Below are 16,186 nucleotides of genomic sequence, written 5' to 3' on the forward strand. Positions count from 1 at the left end.
AATTAAGCAACCCCACTACTCAAAGCTTGGAAGAGTAGTCGTTCTTCTTGAGCCATTGGGCAATCACATCGCCATCACGAGTGGCCCAGTTGGACTTGGCAGTGATGATGTCGAGGGATTGAGCCAAACTCTGGTCGAAACCCTTGGTGTTCTTGTCCTGGAAGAACTGCTCCACCTGTTTCTTTTGTTCCTGTTTGGTGAAGCCGGAAGAGGTAATGGTGACAACAGATCCCAACATGGAAAGGCCTGGAGGCAACAACTTGTAGATCTCTTCCCAGTTGTCAGCGAACCATTTCCACAAACGCTCAATACCCTTTCTGTGGGCTCTCATACCCTGCATTGGGATGTAGATATCCTGGGCCTTGATGATGTCAGTCTTCAACAACAAACCGGTAACCTTGTCGAGGATAGCATCGTCTTCGAATCTACCAAAAGCTCTCAAAGCAGCAATCTTCTCCTCAACAGACAGAGGGTTGGTGTAGATGGTGTAGAGCTGGTCGAAAGTCTTTTCGTCACCAAGCTTAGCGTTGATGTTGAAGATGGAGCTTCTCAAGTTAGGGTTGATAGCCTTCTTGTCACCAGCGACGAACTTCTTGAAAGCATCGACAGAGTAATCGACAACCTCCTTGTGGCCAGTAACAGCAGCGGCACCGAACAAGGAAGACTTCAATTGCTGGTCAGCAAAGGAGTCAGACTCAGAGAACTGGTAGCCAACTTCCTTAAGTTTCTGGGAGATCAAGTCAGCGACGAAAAGGTTAAGAGCCTCCTTGACAGACTCATCTTCAAAGATCATGGCACCTCTAACCTGAGCAGTGGAGGTCAAGATCTGGTCCCAAACAACGTAGTTGTTCTCGTTAGACCAAGACTTAACCAAGTCCAAAAGAGCAGTAGTGCTGATGAAACCAGAAGAAGCCAAGGAAGAAGCGTCAGCGACCAAACCAATACGGTCCTCAACGGTCAACTTACCGGCAACACCGGCCTCACCCAACTTGGTCCAACGCTCTGGAGTGTAAGCAGTACGGTAGATACCAGACTGGTCACCGTTAACCTTGTAGAAGTCGTCGGAGGTGTCGAGAGTGATGGACTTGGATCTGGTCTCCAAGACAGCAGCCTCGTCTGTACCGTTGGAGGTCTTCAAACCCAAGAAAACTGGGTACAAGACCTTATCTTCCTCAGGCTTGACATCAGCAGTAGCAAGGAATCTGTTCTGGGTAAGAGACAATTCGCCCTTACCGGTCTCTTCGACGTGAACAATTGGGAAACCGACGTTCTTGGTCCAGATGTCCATGACCTTCACGACATCCTTACCACTGACATCAGCCAAAGCTTCCCACAAGTCGGAAGTCTTTGTGTTGCCCCACTTGTGCTTCTTCAAGTAGTTAGACACACCCTTGACGAAGACGTCCTCGCCCAACCAACGGGAAATCATCTTCAACAAAGAAGAACCCTTGGAGTAGGAAATAGCATCGAAAATCTGGTTAATCTCGTCAGCTCTTCTAACAGGCACCTCAATTGGGTGAGAAGATCTCAACGCATCCAAGGTCAAAGCGTGCTGAAGAGAGTCAGCAACATAAGACTCCCAAACCTTCCAGTCTGGATACAAGGAGTCACAGGCGTACCAGGACATCCAAGTAGCGAAACCTTCGTTAAGCCACAAACCGTCCCAGAAGTCCATGGTGACCAAGTTACCGAACCACTGGTGAGCCAATTCGTGCATGACAACCTCGGTGACTCTTTGCATGGTGTTAACGTTGGTGTTCTTAGGATCCAAGAGCAAATCAACAGTTCTGTAAGTGATAAGACCAAAGTTCTCCATGGCACCAGCACTGAAATCGTGAATGGCCACCATATCCAACTTTGGCAATGGGTAAGGGATATCGAACTTCTTATCGAAGAAAGCCAAGGTCTTAGCGGCAATATCAGCCGAGTACTGACCCAAGTGCTCCAGGCCTGGAGTAGCCCAAACCTTAATTGGTCTATCGTAGTCGTTGTTCTCAACGTGCTTCAAGTCACCAACAATGAAAGCCACCAAGTAGGTAGACATCAATGGGGTGGTGTTGAACACGGTCTTCTTCTTCTTGTCATCCACGTCAACAACCTCCTTGACGTCCATGTTAGACAAGTGCACCAACTCCTTAGCCGAGATCAAGGAGATATCGAACTGGGCCTTCAACGCTGGCTCGTCAAACGATGGGAATGCTCTTCTACAGTCGGTAGGCTCCATCTGGGTCGTGGCCAAGTACTTTGTCTGGCCATTCTCGTCGGTATAAGAAGATCTGTAGAAACCAGCCATCTTGTCGTTCAAGATACCCGTGAACTTAATATTCAAAGCAGCCTTGGAGCCAGCTTCCAAAGGCGAAGCCAAGTCGAACGTGACAGTCTGCTTGTCCTCATCAAACTTGACCTCCTTAACCTTTTCGCCATTCACATCAGCGTGCTGAACCTCAATCTCCAACGAGTTCACCGTCACGGACTCGGACTTGTCGTTAACTTGCAAGTCAATGGTCAAGTCACCATTAAACGTAAACGAGTCGAAAAGCGGCTCGAGCGTCAAATCGTAGCGCAATGGCTTCACATTCGTAGGCAAAACCTCCCTCTGGGGCGTGGTGGTACACATGCTTTGTCTGTTTCGTGAAGAACAAGAACGACGAAAGCTGAGTATTTGTGGGGCCCGAGCCAGGCCCTGGTGCTGCCACCACGAGCTGTGCCGTACCGTGCGAGAGCCATCTGGTCCAGTGGCAGATGGGGCGTTTAGTGACGGGAGGGACTTGGGGAGGTGGGAGGAAGTGGCGGTGGCGAAAAGACGACGGGTGGACAATTGGTGGATCCAGCGAGCCGTTCGACCAGCGAAGGTGGGCGGGAGAGCCATGGGGAGGGAAGTGGGTGGGGGGTTGGTTGGGTTGGTTAGTGCTGGAGAATGGTGCTTTTTTTCACTGCGCACTGAAAAATGGAAAATGGGACAGTCAGGGAACGAGGGAGGAGGGAGGGAGGGATGGGATTGTAGGTTTTGATGGTTGGGTATTTTATGGGGATTTCAATAAAGGTGGATTTTAATGTAAATGTCAATTCTTCATGGCCTCTATTCGTTTCCTTTCTTTGTCTCTGTCTCTGTCTCTGCTGCCTCGGCTGGTGCCCAGAGTAGAGCCGTTTTGTGTCGCTGCGAACGGCTCCAAGCGGCACTGCCAAAGCGTCGACGTCAAGTTTAAAATATACCCGAGGCAGCGAAGGTTATGCGGCGTTGAAGGATGATGGAATAGAGGAATTAAGCGAGGTTGCGGTTAAGAGTAGGCGAAAGCGAGGCGTTTGGGCTGGGTTGGGCTGGGTTGGCGTCGGCTAATACCGGTTGGTTAATGGCTGCGAAAAGTGGTTACCACGCCTTGGGAGGGAGATGGGGACTGGGAGGGACTGGAAAGGAGATGGGAACTATGGAAGACACGGAATGTTGAAGAGTCAATGCTAGGTTGTAGGTGTCAGGGTTTGACTTCGTTGGACGGAGTGGAGGGAATGGAATTGGCGGTGCCGTGGCGCCATGTATGAGTGTGGTGGTTGACTAAAGCAGGCATGAGTAGCTGTGATTGCCTGGAACAGGTATTGAGCGTTGAATAAAACTAGGTATTTTAACAGATTGATAGTTCTTTGGCGGTTTGGGTATTTGGTGGATTTGTTTCTTCAGACTATCGGTCAGATCAATGAGTGGTTCTTCTCAACATGCTGATAGGTTATTACATCAAGGGAAGGAGCCAAAGTAGGCTAGGATGCTCCCTAGGAATGGTAAAGTCAGGGTCCAATGATCCTAATAGAATTTTTAACCGCCTGGTCTTAGATAATGTGGACTCTTTCATGAACTAGACAGACTTACAGACATTTCAATACCTCAACCCAAAGTAGCCCATGTCAATTGCCATTGAGTAGACTGGGTAGTATAATATGAACCAGGTGTTCCTAGAAAAGTAAGCATTGCCCTTCGAACGTAGGCTGTATGCTTTGGATCTCTATTAACAGGTCCTCTTAACCCATTCATGTCATTCCCTCATTCAGTCATTTATAAAATGGCCAGGCTCTAAATATTCAAGAAACAATAAACCTCTTCAGTTTACAAATTCACTCAATATTGCACATTCAGCTTCATTTCCTGTTCACTTAAACCCTGTAAAGAAGCAGTAGTAATAGATAACTATCTGTAACAGTGGTGGTTACGCACCTTATCAATAGAGCCCTACCAACAATGCCAACTGCAAGTTCGCCAAAGCCACCCATTCCATACTTGATCAGCTGCTTTGTGCCTTCATTTCTTACACTACCCTACTCTCTATTAAGCATTTCTTTCTCTTTTCATTACTACACAGTAGACTTACACCTTCACGACAACACTGTCGAAAGGTTCACCAGCAGCAAGCCAGCCTTTGATTCCCTCGTGCAAAATAGTTACCTTGACGTTGGTATTGTGTTCTTTCGAGTAATCCTCGAGCCAACCACCGACTTTACTGGCTCTTCTGCCTGAACTGTTGCAGTGGACCACAATGAGTCTGGTCTTGGGGAACTGCTGGGCAATTGGCAACAACACTTTTTCTTTGATTTCCTCGTATCCGCCAATATCAGTGGCTGGAATATGGATCGACTTGTTGATGTAACCTGGCTCTCTTTCGTTTCTCAAGTCAAGCACCAAGGTTTCTTCACCTTCCTGGAGAAGTTTCAAGACATCCTCTCTGGAGGTACGAGAAGGTTCGGTTTGTGGATCTGGGTACTTTTCAAGCCATTCAGGCACGGATGCTGACATTTTGATGTTGTTTCTTACAAGTTGTTTACGAGAGCGGGATTATATTTCTGTACTTATGTGTGGCGACCTTCATGCATTACTCCCACAAATCTGGGGTCCTCATCACCGACATTCACGTGCCCAATTGGCTCCAAGACAGAGACTGTGGGAAGCGGTTAAATGAAGAGTATGGCATGCCAGGGCCTTTTATAGAGTGTTTTGCATTGTTGACGTTGTTTTGAGCCAAGAGCTCTACCTATGGTGGTGGCAGTAGTGGCGGGCAGTTTGACCTCCATCTGCCAATCTTCCCTTAATTAAGCGGTTCTTTGAAGAATGTGAATACCACTGTCGGTTTCGATAATGTCACTGAATTCACCAACATTGAGGCCAAAAGCAGCCTGTTCGAAAGCTGGTTGCATTTGACCCTTACCGAAAAATCCAAGGTCACCGCCGTTGGCATGGGAAGAACAGTCACTTTCAGATTGAGCTAAGTCAGATAACTTGATTTCGCCATTGAGGATTCTCTTCTGGTGTCCCTTGATTATGGCAATGGCCTGGTCCCTGGAGAGATCAATACCGTCTGGACTCTTCCAGGATTTTGGTTTTCTAGATGTGACATTCTTCACAAGTAAATGGGAGGCTCTAATTTTACCGTCATCGTTGACAAGAGGCTTGTTGCCGTTGGCTTTGAACTTATTAATGTAAGTTTCGAGTTTGCTGGTATCAGTGCCATATGGAGGTTCCCAGGTAGATTCCTGGGTTGCCTGGTTAAGGTAGTAAGGCTCGTTGTGCTTCTTGGACACTTTAATGGACCAGCTGGGAGGTAATCCTGTTTCCATGTTGATATAGAGGTTGTCTAGGGAAAAGAGATGTGTTGACGGCGGCGAGTTTATGATATATTGGGATGGCTTCTATACACCGGACATACCGAAATAGCCCCTGGGCCATTTGAATGACCAGAAAGAGTAAAGGGGAAAAGAAGGTGGAATTAATGGAGAGAGTCGAAGGCCAGGAGTTTCTTACTGTTTACTAATTTTCCTCACCGTTTTGGTGTCTTTTGGGATACCTTTGGTTATGCGATTTCGCACCCATAAGTAACATACTACAAATCAAACATACTGTCTAACTTTTATTTTTATTCTTAACTGTAGGGTGGCATATTTCCCTATTTCTAATTATGCTAGTTAATGCCTCTATTCACAAGAGCCTCCTTGACTTTACCGAACACAACGTCCACAGGCTGGTCGCAGCTGAGCTTCACAACCTTACCTTGCTTGTCGAAATAGTCAACCACAGGCATGGAGGTTTCGATGAAAGTTCTGAATCTCTTCTTGATACTCTCAATGTTGTCGTCAGCTCTGCCACTGGTCTTACCACGCTCCAAAAGTCTGTCGAGCATAACCTGTTCCTTACACTCAAAGAAAAGAGTGAAGGCAGACTTGACGATCTCGTCCTCAAAGGTCAATGCCTGGTCCATCTTTCTAGGGAATCCATCGACCAAGAACTTATTGTTACCTTGAGCAACGTTGTCGCTCACAGCGTTTCTAAGCAACCTAACGGTCACTTCCTGAGGCACAATGGTACCTTCCCTGATACATTTAGCGATCAAGGCTCCATCCAGGGAGCCTTCCCTAACCTGCTCAGCTCTCAAAAGGTCACCAGCAGACAAGTGGACAAAGCCTTTCTCCTCAACAAGCTTTCCACACTGAGTACCCTTTCCTGAACCAGGACCGCCCAAGACGAAAATAACAGAAACGTCTTTATCACTGAAAGCAGGAGCAGCAGCTTTCTTTTCATCCTTCGACTTGGTCTCCTCTGGAGCCTGGGCAGGAAGCGTAGGCTCTGGAGCCAGTCTTGGATCATGGGTAGTGTAAACAGAAGCACCAATGGTAGAAGCAATAACCAACAAAGCCAAGGCACCAAGCATATAGCCCTTTGCGGATTTCACAGCATCAGTCTTCTTTGGCTTTTCTTCTGAAGACTCCTCAGAGCTCTGCTTCGCCTTCTTAGACGCTTTTCTACGCTCAGGTGAAAACTTGGAGTAGTGTCTGAGAGGAGTCACAAGGCTCACTCTGGCAGGGAGTAGGCGAGCTGGGGCCTTTAGGCTGGCGGTTCTGAGCGATCTGACGAACATGGAATGGTTGCAAGAGAAGCCAAGTGTTTTTCTTCTGGAGAAGATGGGTTTCTTTGGGCGCGTGATAGTCGTGTATTACCGACGTGCTTTAGTTTGGAGAGTATGAAAAATTGGCTGCGAAAAAGTGTTGCAAGAAGTTGGAGATGGAGGTTGGGGATTTTTTTTGGGGGTTTTGGAGAAAAGTAGTGGGAAGGAAGTGAAAACAATGTGGTTGGGAATGGAGTTTGGTTATGGAGTTTGAACGGTATTTTTTGGGGAATTGGTGATGCAATGGGTCATTGCTAGATCTGGAAGAGGGGAGATCGAGGAATGAGGTTAATGGGATCACTATCAAGAATGTTTTATATTTTTCTTCTTAATTATACTTTGAAATAAACTCTAATAGATTGTAGATTCAGTTTGGCTAATGAAGAGGGTAAATTTTGGTTTATTGTACTTATATGTGGAGGGTTGGGCAGTAGAGGCTAGTGAAGATGGTGTATCCAAGATCCTATCATTCCATACCATTCCATATTTTAGAATGGAAAGGTGATATTGTTAATAATAAGTTATTGCCAGAAAAATTCCAAAGTCAAACAAGCAAGCTCTAGATCAGTAGAAACTCCACATCTTCAGCTTCGTCATATCTGTTCAACGGTCTTCATCTACGTTAGAGTATATCATTCCTCTTCGCTTGTGTTAGATTGTTGTTTTATTTACTAGCAGCTATCGTATGTACCACTATCAACATCTCACTACTTACAGAAACTCCTTGAGAGCATCCTCACCGATTCTATAGTATCCTCCGTTGAGAGACGAACCCCAACCCTTGGTTGCCAAGTTCACAAGCAAGTTTGCGGGCACTTCAGCAGGCAACAAACCCTTGTTCTCGTGCAAATCGACAAACTTCTTCAAACTCTCTGGAGTCATGTTAGCACCAAACTTGTTTCTAATATCTTCTTGCATGCTGGTATCAACAACACCAGGAGCAATAGAAATTGCATTCACTTCCTTATCTTCAGCAACCAATGTCTGTACAAGATGGTTGACAGCAGCCTTGGAAGCGCCATAAGCTCCCCAACCGTAGTATGAGTTTGTCAGAGCTCCAGACAGAACAGCAACAAAACGGCCATTGGACTTCTTAAGGTGAGGCAATGCCTTGGTAATAAGACCAACCACAGAAAAGAAGTTAATATCAAACAACTGCTTCCACTTAGCAATGTCTGCCTTGGCCACAGTATCAACTGGATCAAGCACACCAGCATTAGCAACAACAGAGTCAATTGAGCCAAACTCGAGGGCTTTCTCAACAGCTTCAGTGGCAACCTTCTCGTCGCTCACATCTCCAGCCACCGTCTTAACTCTATCACCGTACTTCTCCTTCAAAGAGTTCAAAGCCAGCTCTGATCTGGCGATTGCTACAAGGTTATTGGATTGGGACTTGGAAAGGTAAATTTCGGCCACAGCCGCACCAATGCCTAATGTTAGTCGAGGATAGAAAAGATATAGAAAAGGGCAAACTTACCTCTAGAGGCACCGGTCAAGATCATGGTGTGGGACATAGCTGGTGGGTCAGAGCAAGTCCACTCGAGGCCTATACTAAGTGCCAGTGTGGGCACGTGATGTCAGCTAAAAGTCCAGTTATTCCAGCCCCCCAAGAAGATATTCAAATAAAAAGCAAATAATAGTAAGCTGTATAGTGTTTATTTTGTCATTTTGGTGTCATTTTTTGTCTTAGGTTCTTGCTGGCGTTCCTGGCTCACCCTTTCCAGACACCTAATATCAACAAAATACTTACCGCACCCACAGCGACTCTGAAAACACAAGGCACAATAAAAACGTCCTAAAGGCTTCTCTCCACATCAGAACCCAACCCGGAATATCCACCATCAGGCCACAGTGGTATCACATAGAGTGCCCTGTTTTAGACGTTAGAGAGCCAAGAACCTCAACGCATCACGGGCCCGTGGTCTAGCATGAACATAAACCCCGAAGCAGCCAAAGACACTCCTTGCAAGAACGTGACTATCTACGGTTTCTGCAAATACGAAACGAAAGGTTGTGTATTTAGCCACGACAACGAAAGCTTGCAGCTGAAGCAAGCATCGCCACAGACTTTGACGTCGAAACCGTCGCCCTCCAACCTCAACAACACAGATATCCAAATAATGAAGGGAACCAACGGCGCCTCGAGTGCTGAAGGCGCTGCTCCAAAGAAAAGGTTTAACGCCAGCACGCCTTCTTTCCAGCCTTCAGTGCAAACGCTTACCAATAAGTTTCTGTCGTTATCACCAAAACTCAAGGACCTTCCCCTGTTCGTTCCTGCTAGTCTTGAACAGAAGGAGGAAGCTGCCACTCCACCACCACAGCCAAAGAAGTTTAATGCCTCGACTCCATCTTTCACGCCCTCGTTCGAAGGCTCTAATCGGTATGCAAACTCTGGCCTTAATAATGAACCACAACAACAGGTGTTCACACCCCTGATGCATACACCCCTGTCTTTGATGGGAGCCACGAGCATGTCGAACCAGCAGCCGCTGCAAACCCAGCAGAACCCGTATCTTGCTGGCCCTACACCGCCGCCACTTGCCGGTATGGGTAACATGGGCTCTAATCAGGGATCTGACTACATGTTTCCTGGAAACCTGTCAACCCCAACCTATGCCCTTAATCACCACTTGTATGCGCCTGCTCCTCCTCCAAGGTTGGCCTCAAGTTTGAGCGAACATCAAACTAATGTTAATGACATGTTCATCCCTAATAACTTGCGTCAGGAATTGGTCAAGAAGAACGAGGCTACTTTGCAGACAGTCGCCCTGCTGACTCTTCCTGATCATGTGGGTGAATATCATTCTTTGGTGCCAATAGATGTCACTTTCGTACAGCCTTCGAAAGTATACGAGATTCCAAGTTACGTCTACAAGGTGATGTCTAATGTCACCGGAGTTCCATACGCCGTTCGTCGTATCGACTTCAACAGCAAAGCTCACTTCTCGCAAGATGTTAAACTTCAATCGATCAAGAAATGGAAGAAGATTAGAAATCCAAACGTGGCCAAAGTGCATGATGCGTTCACAACTGTTGCGTTTGGTACGTATGCTGAGCCCGTGTTATGTTTGGTGTACGACTACTACCCTCTTGCCAACACATTACAGGAACAACATACGACGAGGAAGTTGGGAGGAAAGTTGGAACCCATCTACGAGGATTTGCTTTGGTCTTATCTTATACAGATAACCAATGCGCTCATTCACATCCACAACCATAGGCTCCACGCTGGATCTTCCTTGGATTTGTCTAAGATATTAGTTACAAATAAGGGAAGATTGAGATTAGGAGCTGTTGGCGTGGATGATATATTTGAACTAGATGCTGATACAGATTTCGAAGAATTGCAAGCCAAGGATTACAAGCTTTTCGGAAAAGTGATACTCGAGTTGGTAAGGGTTACGGTGCCGCATAGTCTTCGTGATGGAGACTATGATACTATACTCCCACGTCTTTCGAGCTTGTCAACTGTGACATACAGCGAGGAGCTCATTGAAGCTCTTACCGGGCTTTCCAAGCTCGGCGAAGAATCAACCTTGCCAGAGTTCTTTAGCAAGCATCTTGCCCTTCGGTCACTCAAGGTTCTAAGCGGTCTAGAAGATCTGTCGGACTATATGGAAAGCCAGCTCACTTCTGAGATTGAGAACGGAAGACTTTTTAGGTTAATGGCGAAGATCGACTTGTTGGTGAACTTGCCGGAGAAGGATAAAGCAGATAACGGCAGCTTCTACGTGATTAAGCTCTTCCACCAATTCGTGTTTAATTCCTATGACGAGTTTGGCAAGCCGGTCGTGGATCTCTCCCGAATCCTTGTCAACTTGAACAAGCTAGATGCGGGCGTGGAAGAAAAGATCTTGCTTATATCAGCCGAAGAGGATAGCTGTATCATTGTGAGCTACAAGGAAGTGAAGAACATAATAGAACTGACGTTCAGAGGGGTCTTCCGCTAGCCAAACCGCCAGAAGTTAAAAAACCAAAAAAGAAAAAAAAAAAGCAAAAAAAATCGGAAAATAAAAACTAAGAAAATCAACGAATACACAAGCAACTGCAAACCGCTGTAGACATAGAGCTTACACTTAGAGAAGGGCCTACTATGGCTCGTGGAGCCACTGGTACCTTCGTTTCAGGTATTCCTTATCAGAGATGCACCTTTAACCACCAAGATGTCGTCTGGAGCCACAGCGACACACACACACATACACACAGCAGCAACACGAACCATGACAAGTTTCCACGAGTTTCACCCTTTCCTGCCAAAAACCCGAATCCAAAACCATGGCTCCTGATCCCCTAGAAAATCACTCAGTTCCACCTTATCCAGCCACCAGTGGTGCCACAGCAGGTGATCCATCGATGCACGCCATATTCCATTTTCGCAATCAGTCATCACCAAGAAGAAGTCACCCCAGAGGGCACGCCATGGGAAGTAGAAACAGAATAAAAAAAATCCCAAAACGGTAACCTAATTTGAAGACCCATAGATAACAAAAAATCCACTTCCTCCAAGACTTCCCCCCAAAACAGACCCTTTCCCGGTCTGACTCACACCGGAACCGGGCCGTATCAGTCACCAAAACCGACGCACGGAACACCTCACAGAAGCGCCATTTGCCCTGATAAGCGATGGAAAAATGCAACCTGCGACTCAGTCATAGTGCAAAAAAAAATGTCGCAGCGCTGACTTCGCCGCACGTGACCATGACTAACCTTCTTTTTCCACCCAGTGAGTAATCCTGGAGTGGCAGCGAAGCGCGGGGGAAAAAAAGTATATATACCGAGCGAGATGCCACACTTTTTTGGAGTTGGTTTCTTTACGGGTTTCACTCTCCAGCTCTAAGGCTAAAACAAAACAACTCACCAAAAAACAAAAACCAAGCTTCAGCTTACACTTACGAATTACGCATTACGGTTTTTTTTTATACTATCATCTTTTTATCATCGGTTCATCGGTTTAGGTTCAGTCTGCTGGTCAACTGAAGAGGTTATACACAACGGTTACGGATACCACGGATTTTTTTTAACAAGATTTGCTATATGGCAAATACCAGGCATTTTATTTGATTTATTGGATTTGATTTAACAGTTTACACTTTTTAACGCTTTTTTTTTATTTTTTATTTTTTAATTTTTTGTTTCAAGATGGTTCAGATTTTTATTTCCTTGCAATAGACTCACTCGTCGTTGTCAGGAAAAGAAATGAAACATGTTATCGTCGAGAGCTTCCCCTTGGGAGACGTCGGTCTCCCCCTATGCAAAGCGTGAAACCCCATCAACCCCTCCTTCCGAGAGCTTTGCTCCAAACAATTCAAAATACTACAATGATCACCTTAACAAGTCGCAGTTCAACCTTATTCTTACCAACTGCGCTGTCAACTTGATGAAGATGCTTTACCCATCCACTGTTGTCCAAGTTGACGATGTGAAGTTGCGTTTTTTCATCATCGAGATCTTGAGAAGATCTAAAGCGCTGACTCAAACTTTACAGATCTGCTGCTTCTACATGTACAAACTCATCAACAAAAAGCCCGAGGAGTTGCCCAACTGTCCTAAAAAGTTGTTTTTGGCACTCATCATTTTGTCATCCAAGTTCAACCAAGACCACAACTATTCATTTAAGCTGTGGCTTAAAATTTGCGGTTGCAAAGGTACTGACGATTCCAGTTTGAACCTCCAAAAATTAAGACAAACGGAAACGCAGTGCCTCCAGCTTCTCAATTACGACCTTTACATTAACGGGTCCAAGTATGAGAACTGGTGCAACGTGCTTTTGATCTTTGGATATGACTTCATTTCGTTGCACCATGTCAACCTGGGCATTCTCAGTTGGTGTAGCGAGTCGGACGGCCAGAAGAAACTCTTCCGTTGGACGCTGTTTTTACACAAGATGGATGAAAAGCGTCTTGGCAAGGTTTGTGTCAATTTCAAACACTATTACGCCGGCCAAGTGGGCACCAAAGTGGTGACCAGCGCCCCAGTCAAGCCGGCATCCCTCTTTGGCAAGCGTACTTTGGAAGAAAGCGAGTCCGTCACCAGCAAAAAGGTGTGTAAATAGTGATAGACGCCTACTTCAAGAAAAGTGTAGATGTTTCACATGTAGTGAAGAGGGATGGAATCACAAGCAAATGTGTCAAAAAAGCGTCAGCGATCGCTGCACACGCAAATAGATAAGGTATGCAAATAAGCCTTTAGTTACACAAAAACCACCCATCCACGCTACAATTGAAAAAGCGGAACGAAAAAGTTGGCTGAGCACAGACCCTGGATTTGCAGCCACTGACGTGTAAATACCCACGTCAAACAAAGCAAACTTACATCATTCCCGTACGCAAGGTCTACTGTGTTATCGGATCCGAAGAATGTCATCAAGTGTCTGTGGCTCGGCAATACTATGGAGCAAGCAAGCGCAGGGAAGGAAGGAAAACAAAGAAGATACGCAAGGAAGAGAAAAAAAAAAGTGAAATCCAAGGCAAGGTCACAAGTTACGAGGGAAAAAGGAAAAGTAGCAAGTAATCAAAAAAAAAGCATAAACTATAAAAACAAAAAAAAAACCATAGGCAATATGACTTAACCCAGTGACTCAAACACAAACCACCAATTGCACAGTCACTGGTCGTTTTTTTCTTTTGTTCCCTCTAAAACGTGCTTCTCTTGGCCCAGCAGACCCTGCCACGATAACCGCCCAGATGGCCCGCGGCAAGAAAGCAACGCAGCAAAGGGAGGTAGGAGAGAGGTAGGGGAGAAGAAGATATAGAAGAAAGGGAGAAGAAAGAAAAGGCAGAAAAGCAGAAAAAGTACTTCTCTCTTTTTTATTCACCCTACCTTTTGTACCGTGGAGGTGGTTGTTTTTGAGTCGCTTGTGTGGCGCCAAGCAGTGGAAGTAGGGTGTTTTTTTCGACCCACCAGGTTGTTTTTAGCCGCGGCAGCAAACGAAAACACAGAAACGGAAACAGAAGGATATGGACGAAAAGGGACGATGGAAGATGGACGGAGCCCGGAGGACAGCGGCAGGGTTAGAAACGGCTTAACGGTGGATGTTGTAAGGATGGGTTTTTTTAGAGTTTGGAAACGGGAGAGGTAAGGAATGGGAGGGATGGTCTAGCCGTGAAGGCTTAAGTTTTGTCTAGTTCGGTTCGGCAGGCTGGCAGGCAAGGCAGGCAGGGCAGGGGAGAGACAATCAAGAGGCTCATGGGACCCTCACCCTTCATGGCCAGGACAAGACAGGACAAGACAAGGCAAGGCTAGGCGGGGGTCTACAAGTTCTTTCTTCAGTGTACTGATTTTATTATTCAACCAAACTACCAATACATCGTAAACAATACCGAATGAGCCGGCCACCGGCGGGATTCAGGGAATAAAAAATAAAAAGGCAAATCAAAGGGGAGGGAGGAATTATGTGGGAGAGGCGGCTGGGCTGCTTCAATAAATTTTTTTTTTCTGGTTCTTTTCTGGTTCTTTTTTTTTTTTTTTTTTTTTTTTTTATGTTACTTTCCTTAAGCGACTCCCACATACACAAACAAAACCGCCCACACTTTTAAGCAAATATAGGTGCTCATGCTGGTGGGACAAAACAATTTAAGCTTGCCTCAATGGCAAAACTGTAATGGGCTTAGGCAGAGGTGGGCACAGCAATGTTGGTCTGCTCAGCGGCACCGTTGATAGTCTTCTTAACCTCAGCAACGCCGTTGCTCACCACATCATCAGCCTTGCGCTGGGTCTGCTGGGCAACGTCAGTGACGTAACTCTGTGTGGTACTCTTCAATGGCTGGATGTAGTCAGAATTGACGCTCTTCAACAACTTGACACCAGTGTTGACAGATGCAGAGGCCACCTTGACGTAGTAGTTCTTCTCCTTGGAGGAGTCAAACTCCTTGTTGTATGTGTTAAGGACAGTGTTGGAGATATCCTGAGACTTGGTGGTGACCAAGTCCTTGGAGCGCGAGTAAGTGTCATTGACAATCTCAATGGACTTGGAGATTTCGTTTTCGGCCTGCTTCTCCTTCTTCTCGACCTTCTTAGCTGCGTTTTGCACCTTTCTCCTTCTTCTCGACCTTCTTAGCTGCGTTTTGCACCTTTGGCAAAACCTTATCAACTGTGCTGGAGGCGTAGTCATTGACAGGCTTCAAGTAGACACCCACGGCATCCTCACCTTTCTTCTTGTAAGCATTGAGAGTGTCCTGGCCCTTCTTCTTGTAAGAAAGAGCAAGGTCTTCGCCCTGCTTGGCCTTCTGGGTGACCAAAGCCAAACCCTTATCGAAGTTGCCCAAGAGCAAGCCATCAAAGTACTCGTCAAGAGTGCTCAATTGCTTCACGACAAATGGGAAACGGGAAAGAACCTGGTCATTGAAGTAGTTGGATAAAGCCACAACGTACGTGGAGATGGCACTGAAAAGTGAAAAGCTCAAGATGTAGCTTTGCAAGCGTTTAACCACAGAGTAGGACTCAAAGTGGGCCTTTGCCTTGGAAGTGAAGGGTTTAGACATGCTGAATAAATAATAGATAACGCTTGAAAGGGTTGATAAAGAAGGAAAGAAAGAAAGAAAAAAAAAATCACAGTCTGGTGGGAAATGACACCACTTTATATAGTGAGGACTTGGCCCGGGTTCCACCTTTTTTATTTTTTTTTTTTTAATTCTCCCCTGGAGAGTCTATCTGTACCCTTGCCAAAAAGGACATGCAGCGACCATGCGACCCCCGAGACGTCTGCCTGCAGTACACACATCTACCTATTTGCAGCCTCTAATGGCAGAGATGGCGCGCCCTTGCGATGGCGAGCATGTGAAAGTTGCTTTCCCTGACGTGGAACGTGTAGAAGTGAGAGATGGAGACGACGTCACATCTGAAGCAGACTAACCAGAAACCCTCGAAAGCACATGATTGGCACTTATCCCAACCATAAGATACAGAAACTGGTGCTTGTTTCTTTTTGACTTTGATGAGCCTCCTTTTTTCCCTTGCAACCTGTTCTTGCCCTTTTTTAAGCTTTAGGTATATTATTTACTAGAGGGCTGTTTTTTGCTCTGGTACCGAGCCCTGCCGAGGGATAACTACCATCTTTTCGGCAACAATTGTTCCACTGTCATGGTGCGTTTTGTTACCAGACAATAACTCGGGCAGGCGCGGCGTAATGGTTGCAAAATACCTCTCCCGAGAAGCTCCGCAAAGTAGAAGATGAAGAAAAGAGACGAATGTGGATAAAAGTTGAGAGGGCTCTTCTTGTCTAATGTATGGCCAAGCCCAAGAATAGACAAGCGTCTGAGCATACACAGAGG

At 46.0% G+C, this 16,186-nt stretch overlaps 8 protein-coding genes across 8 annotated transcripts; 2 read left to right on the forward strand and 6 right to left on the reverse strand. All coding sequences in view use genetic code 12, as the record gives it.

Moving 5' to 3' along the window:
- Positions 1-19: 19 nt before the first annotated feature.
- APE2 (metallo-aminopeptidase) lies at positions 20-2,617 on the reverse strand (the record flags this gene model as incomplete). The annotated part of the gene is made up of 1 exon (XM_025483800.1): positions 20-2,617. The coding sequence occupies one exon, from the start codon at positions 2,615-2,617 to the stop codon at positions 20-22; it is 2,598 nt and encodes an 865-aa protein (XP_025342015.1).
- A 1,734-nt stretch (positions 2,618-4,351) lies between these two features.
- On the reverse strand, positions 4,352-4,777 carry CXQ85_000041 (uncharacterized protein; the record flags this gene model as incomplete). Its single annotated transcript, XM_025483801.1, has 1 exon — positions 4,352-4,777. The coding sequence occupies one exon, from the start codon at positions 4,775-4,777 to the stop codon at positions 4,352-4,354; it is 426 nt and encodes a 141-aa protein (XP_025342016.1).
- Positions 4,778-5,070: 293 nt separating this feature from the next.
- On the reverse strand, positions 5,071-5,595 carry ESS1 (peptidylprolyl isomerase; the record flags this gene model as incomplete). The annotated part of the gene is made up of 1 exon (XM_025483802.1): positions 5,071-5,595. The coding sequence occupies one exon, from the start codon at positions 5,593-5,595 to the stop codon at positions 5,071-5,073; it is 525 nt and encodes a 174-aa protein (XP_025342017.1).
- A 341-nt stretch (positions 5,596-5,936) lies between these two features.
- Positions 5,937-6,890, reverse strand: URA6 (bifunctional uridylate/adenylate kinase; the record flags this gene model as incomplete). Its single annotated transcript, XM_025483803.1, has 1 exon — positions 5,937-6,890. One exon carries the CDS (start codon positions 6,888-6,890, stop codon positions 5,937-5,939), a length of 954 nt encoding a protein of 317 aa, XP_025342018.1.
- A 738-nt stretch (positions 6,891-7,628) lies between these two features.
- CXQ85_000044 (sepiapterin reductase family protein) lies at positions 7,629-8,431 on the reverse strand (the record flags this gene model as incomplete). The annotated part of the gene is made up of 2 exons (XM_025483804.1): positions 7,629-8,347; positions 8,395-8,431. 2 exons carry the CDS (start codon positions 8,429-8,431, stop codon positions 7,629-7,631), a joined length of 756 nt encoding a protein of 251 aa, XP_025342019.1.
- A 414-nt stretch (positions 8,432-8,845) lies between these two features.
- On the forward strand, positions 8,846-10,867 carry PAN3 (Pan3p; the record flags this gene model as incomplete). The annotated part of the gene is made up of 1 exon (XM_025483805.1): positions 8,846-10,867. One exon carries the CDS (start codon positions 8,846-8,848, stop codon positions 10,865-10,867), a length of 2,022 nt encoding a protein of 673 aa, XP_025342020.1.
- Positions 10,868-12,120: 1,253 nt separating this feature from the next.
- Positions 12,121-12,969, forward strand: PCL5 (Pcl5p; the record flags this gene model as incomplete). The annotated part of the gene is made up of 1 exon (XM_025483806.1): positions 12,121-12,969. The coding sequence occupies one exon, from the start codon at positions 12,121-12,123 to the stop codon at positions 12,967-12,969; it is 849 nt and encodes a 282-aa protein (XP_025342021.1).
- A 1,554-nt stretch (positions 12,970-14,523) lies between these two features.
- Positions 14,524-15,397, reverse strand: CXQ85_000047 (uncharacterized protein; the record flags this gene model as incomplete). Its single annotated transcript, XM_025483807.1, has 2 exons — positions 14,524-14,928; positions 14,966-15,397. 2 exons carry the CDS (start codon positions 15,395-15,397, stop codon positions 14,524-14,526), a joined length of 837 nt encoding a protein of 278 aa, XP_025342022.1.
- Between the last annotated feature and the right edge of the window lie 789 nt (positions 15,398-16,186).

The sequence above is a fragment of the Candidozyma haemuli genome (assembly GCF_002926055.2).
Source record: "Candidozyma haemuli strain B11899 chromosome Unknown A_2014730914, whole genome shotgun sequence".
NCBI classification, from domain to species: Eukaryota; Fungi; Ascomycota; class Pichiomycetes; order Serinales; family Metschnikowiaceae; genus Candidozyma; species Candidozyma haemuli.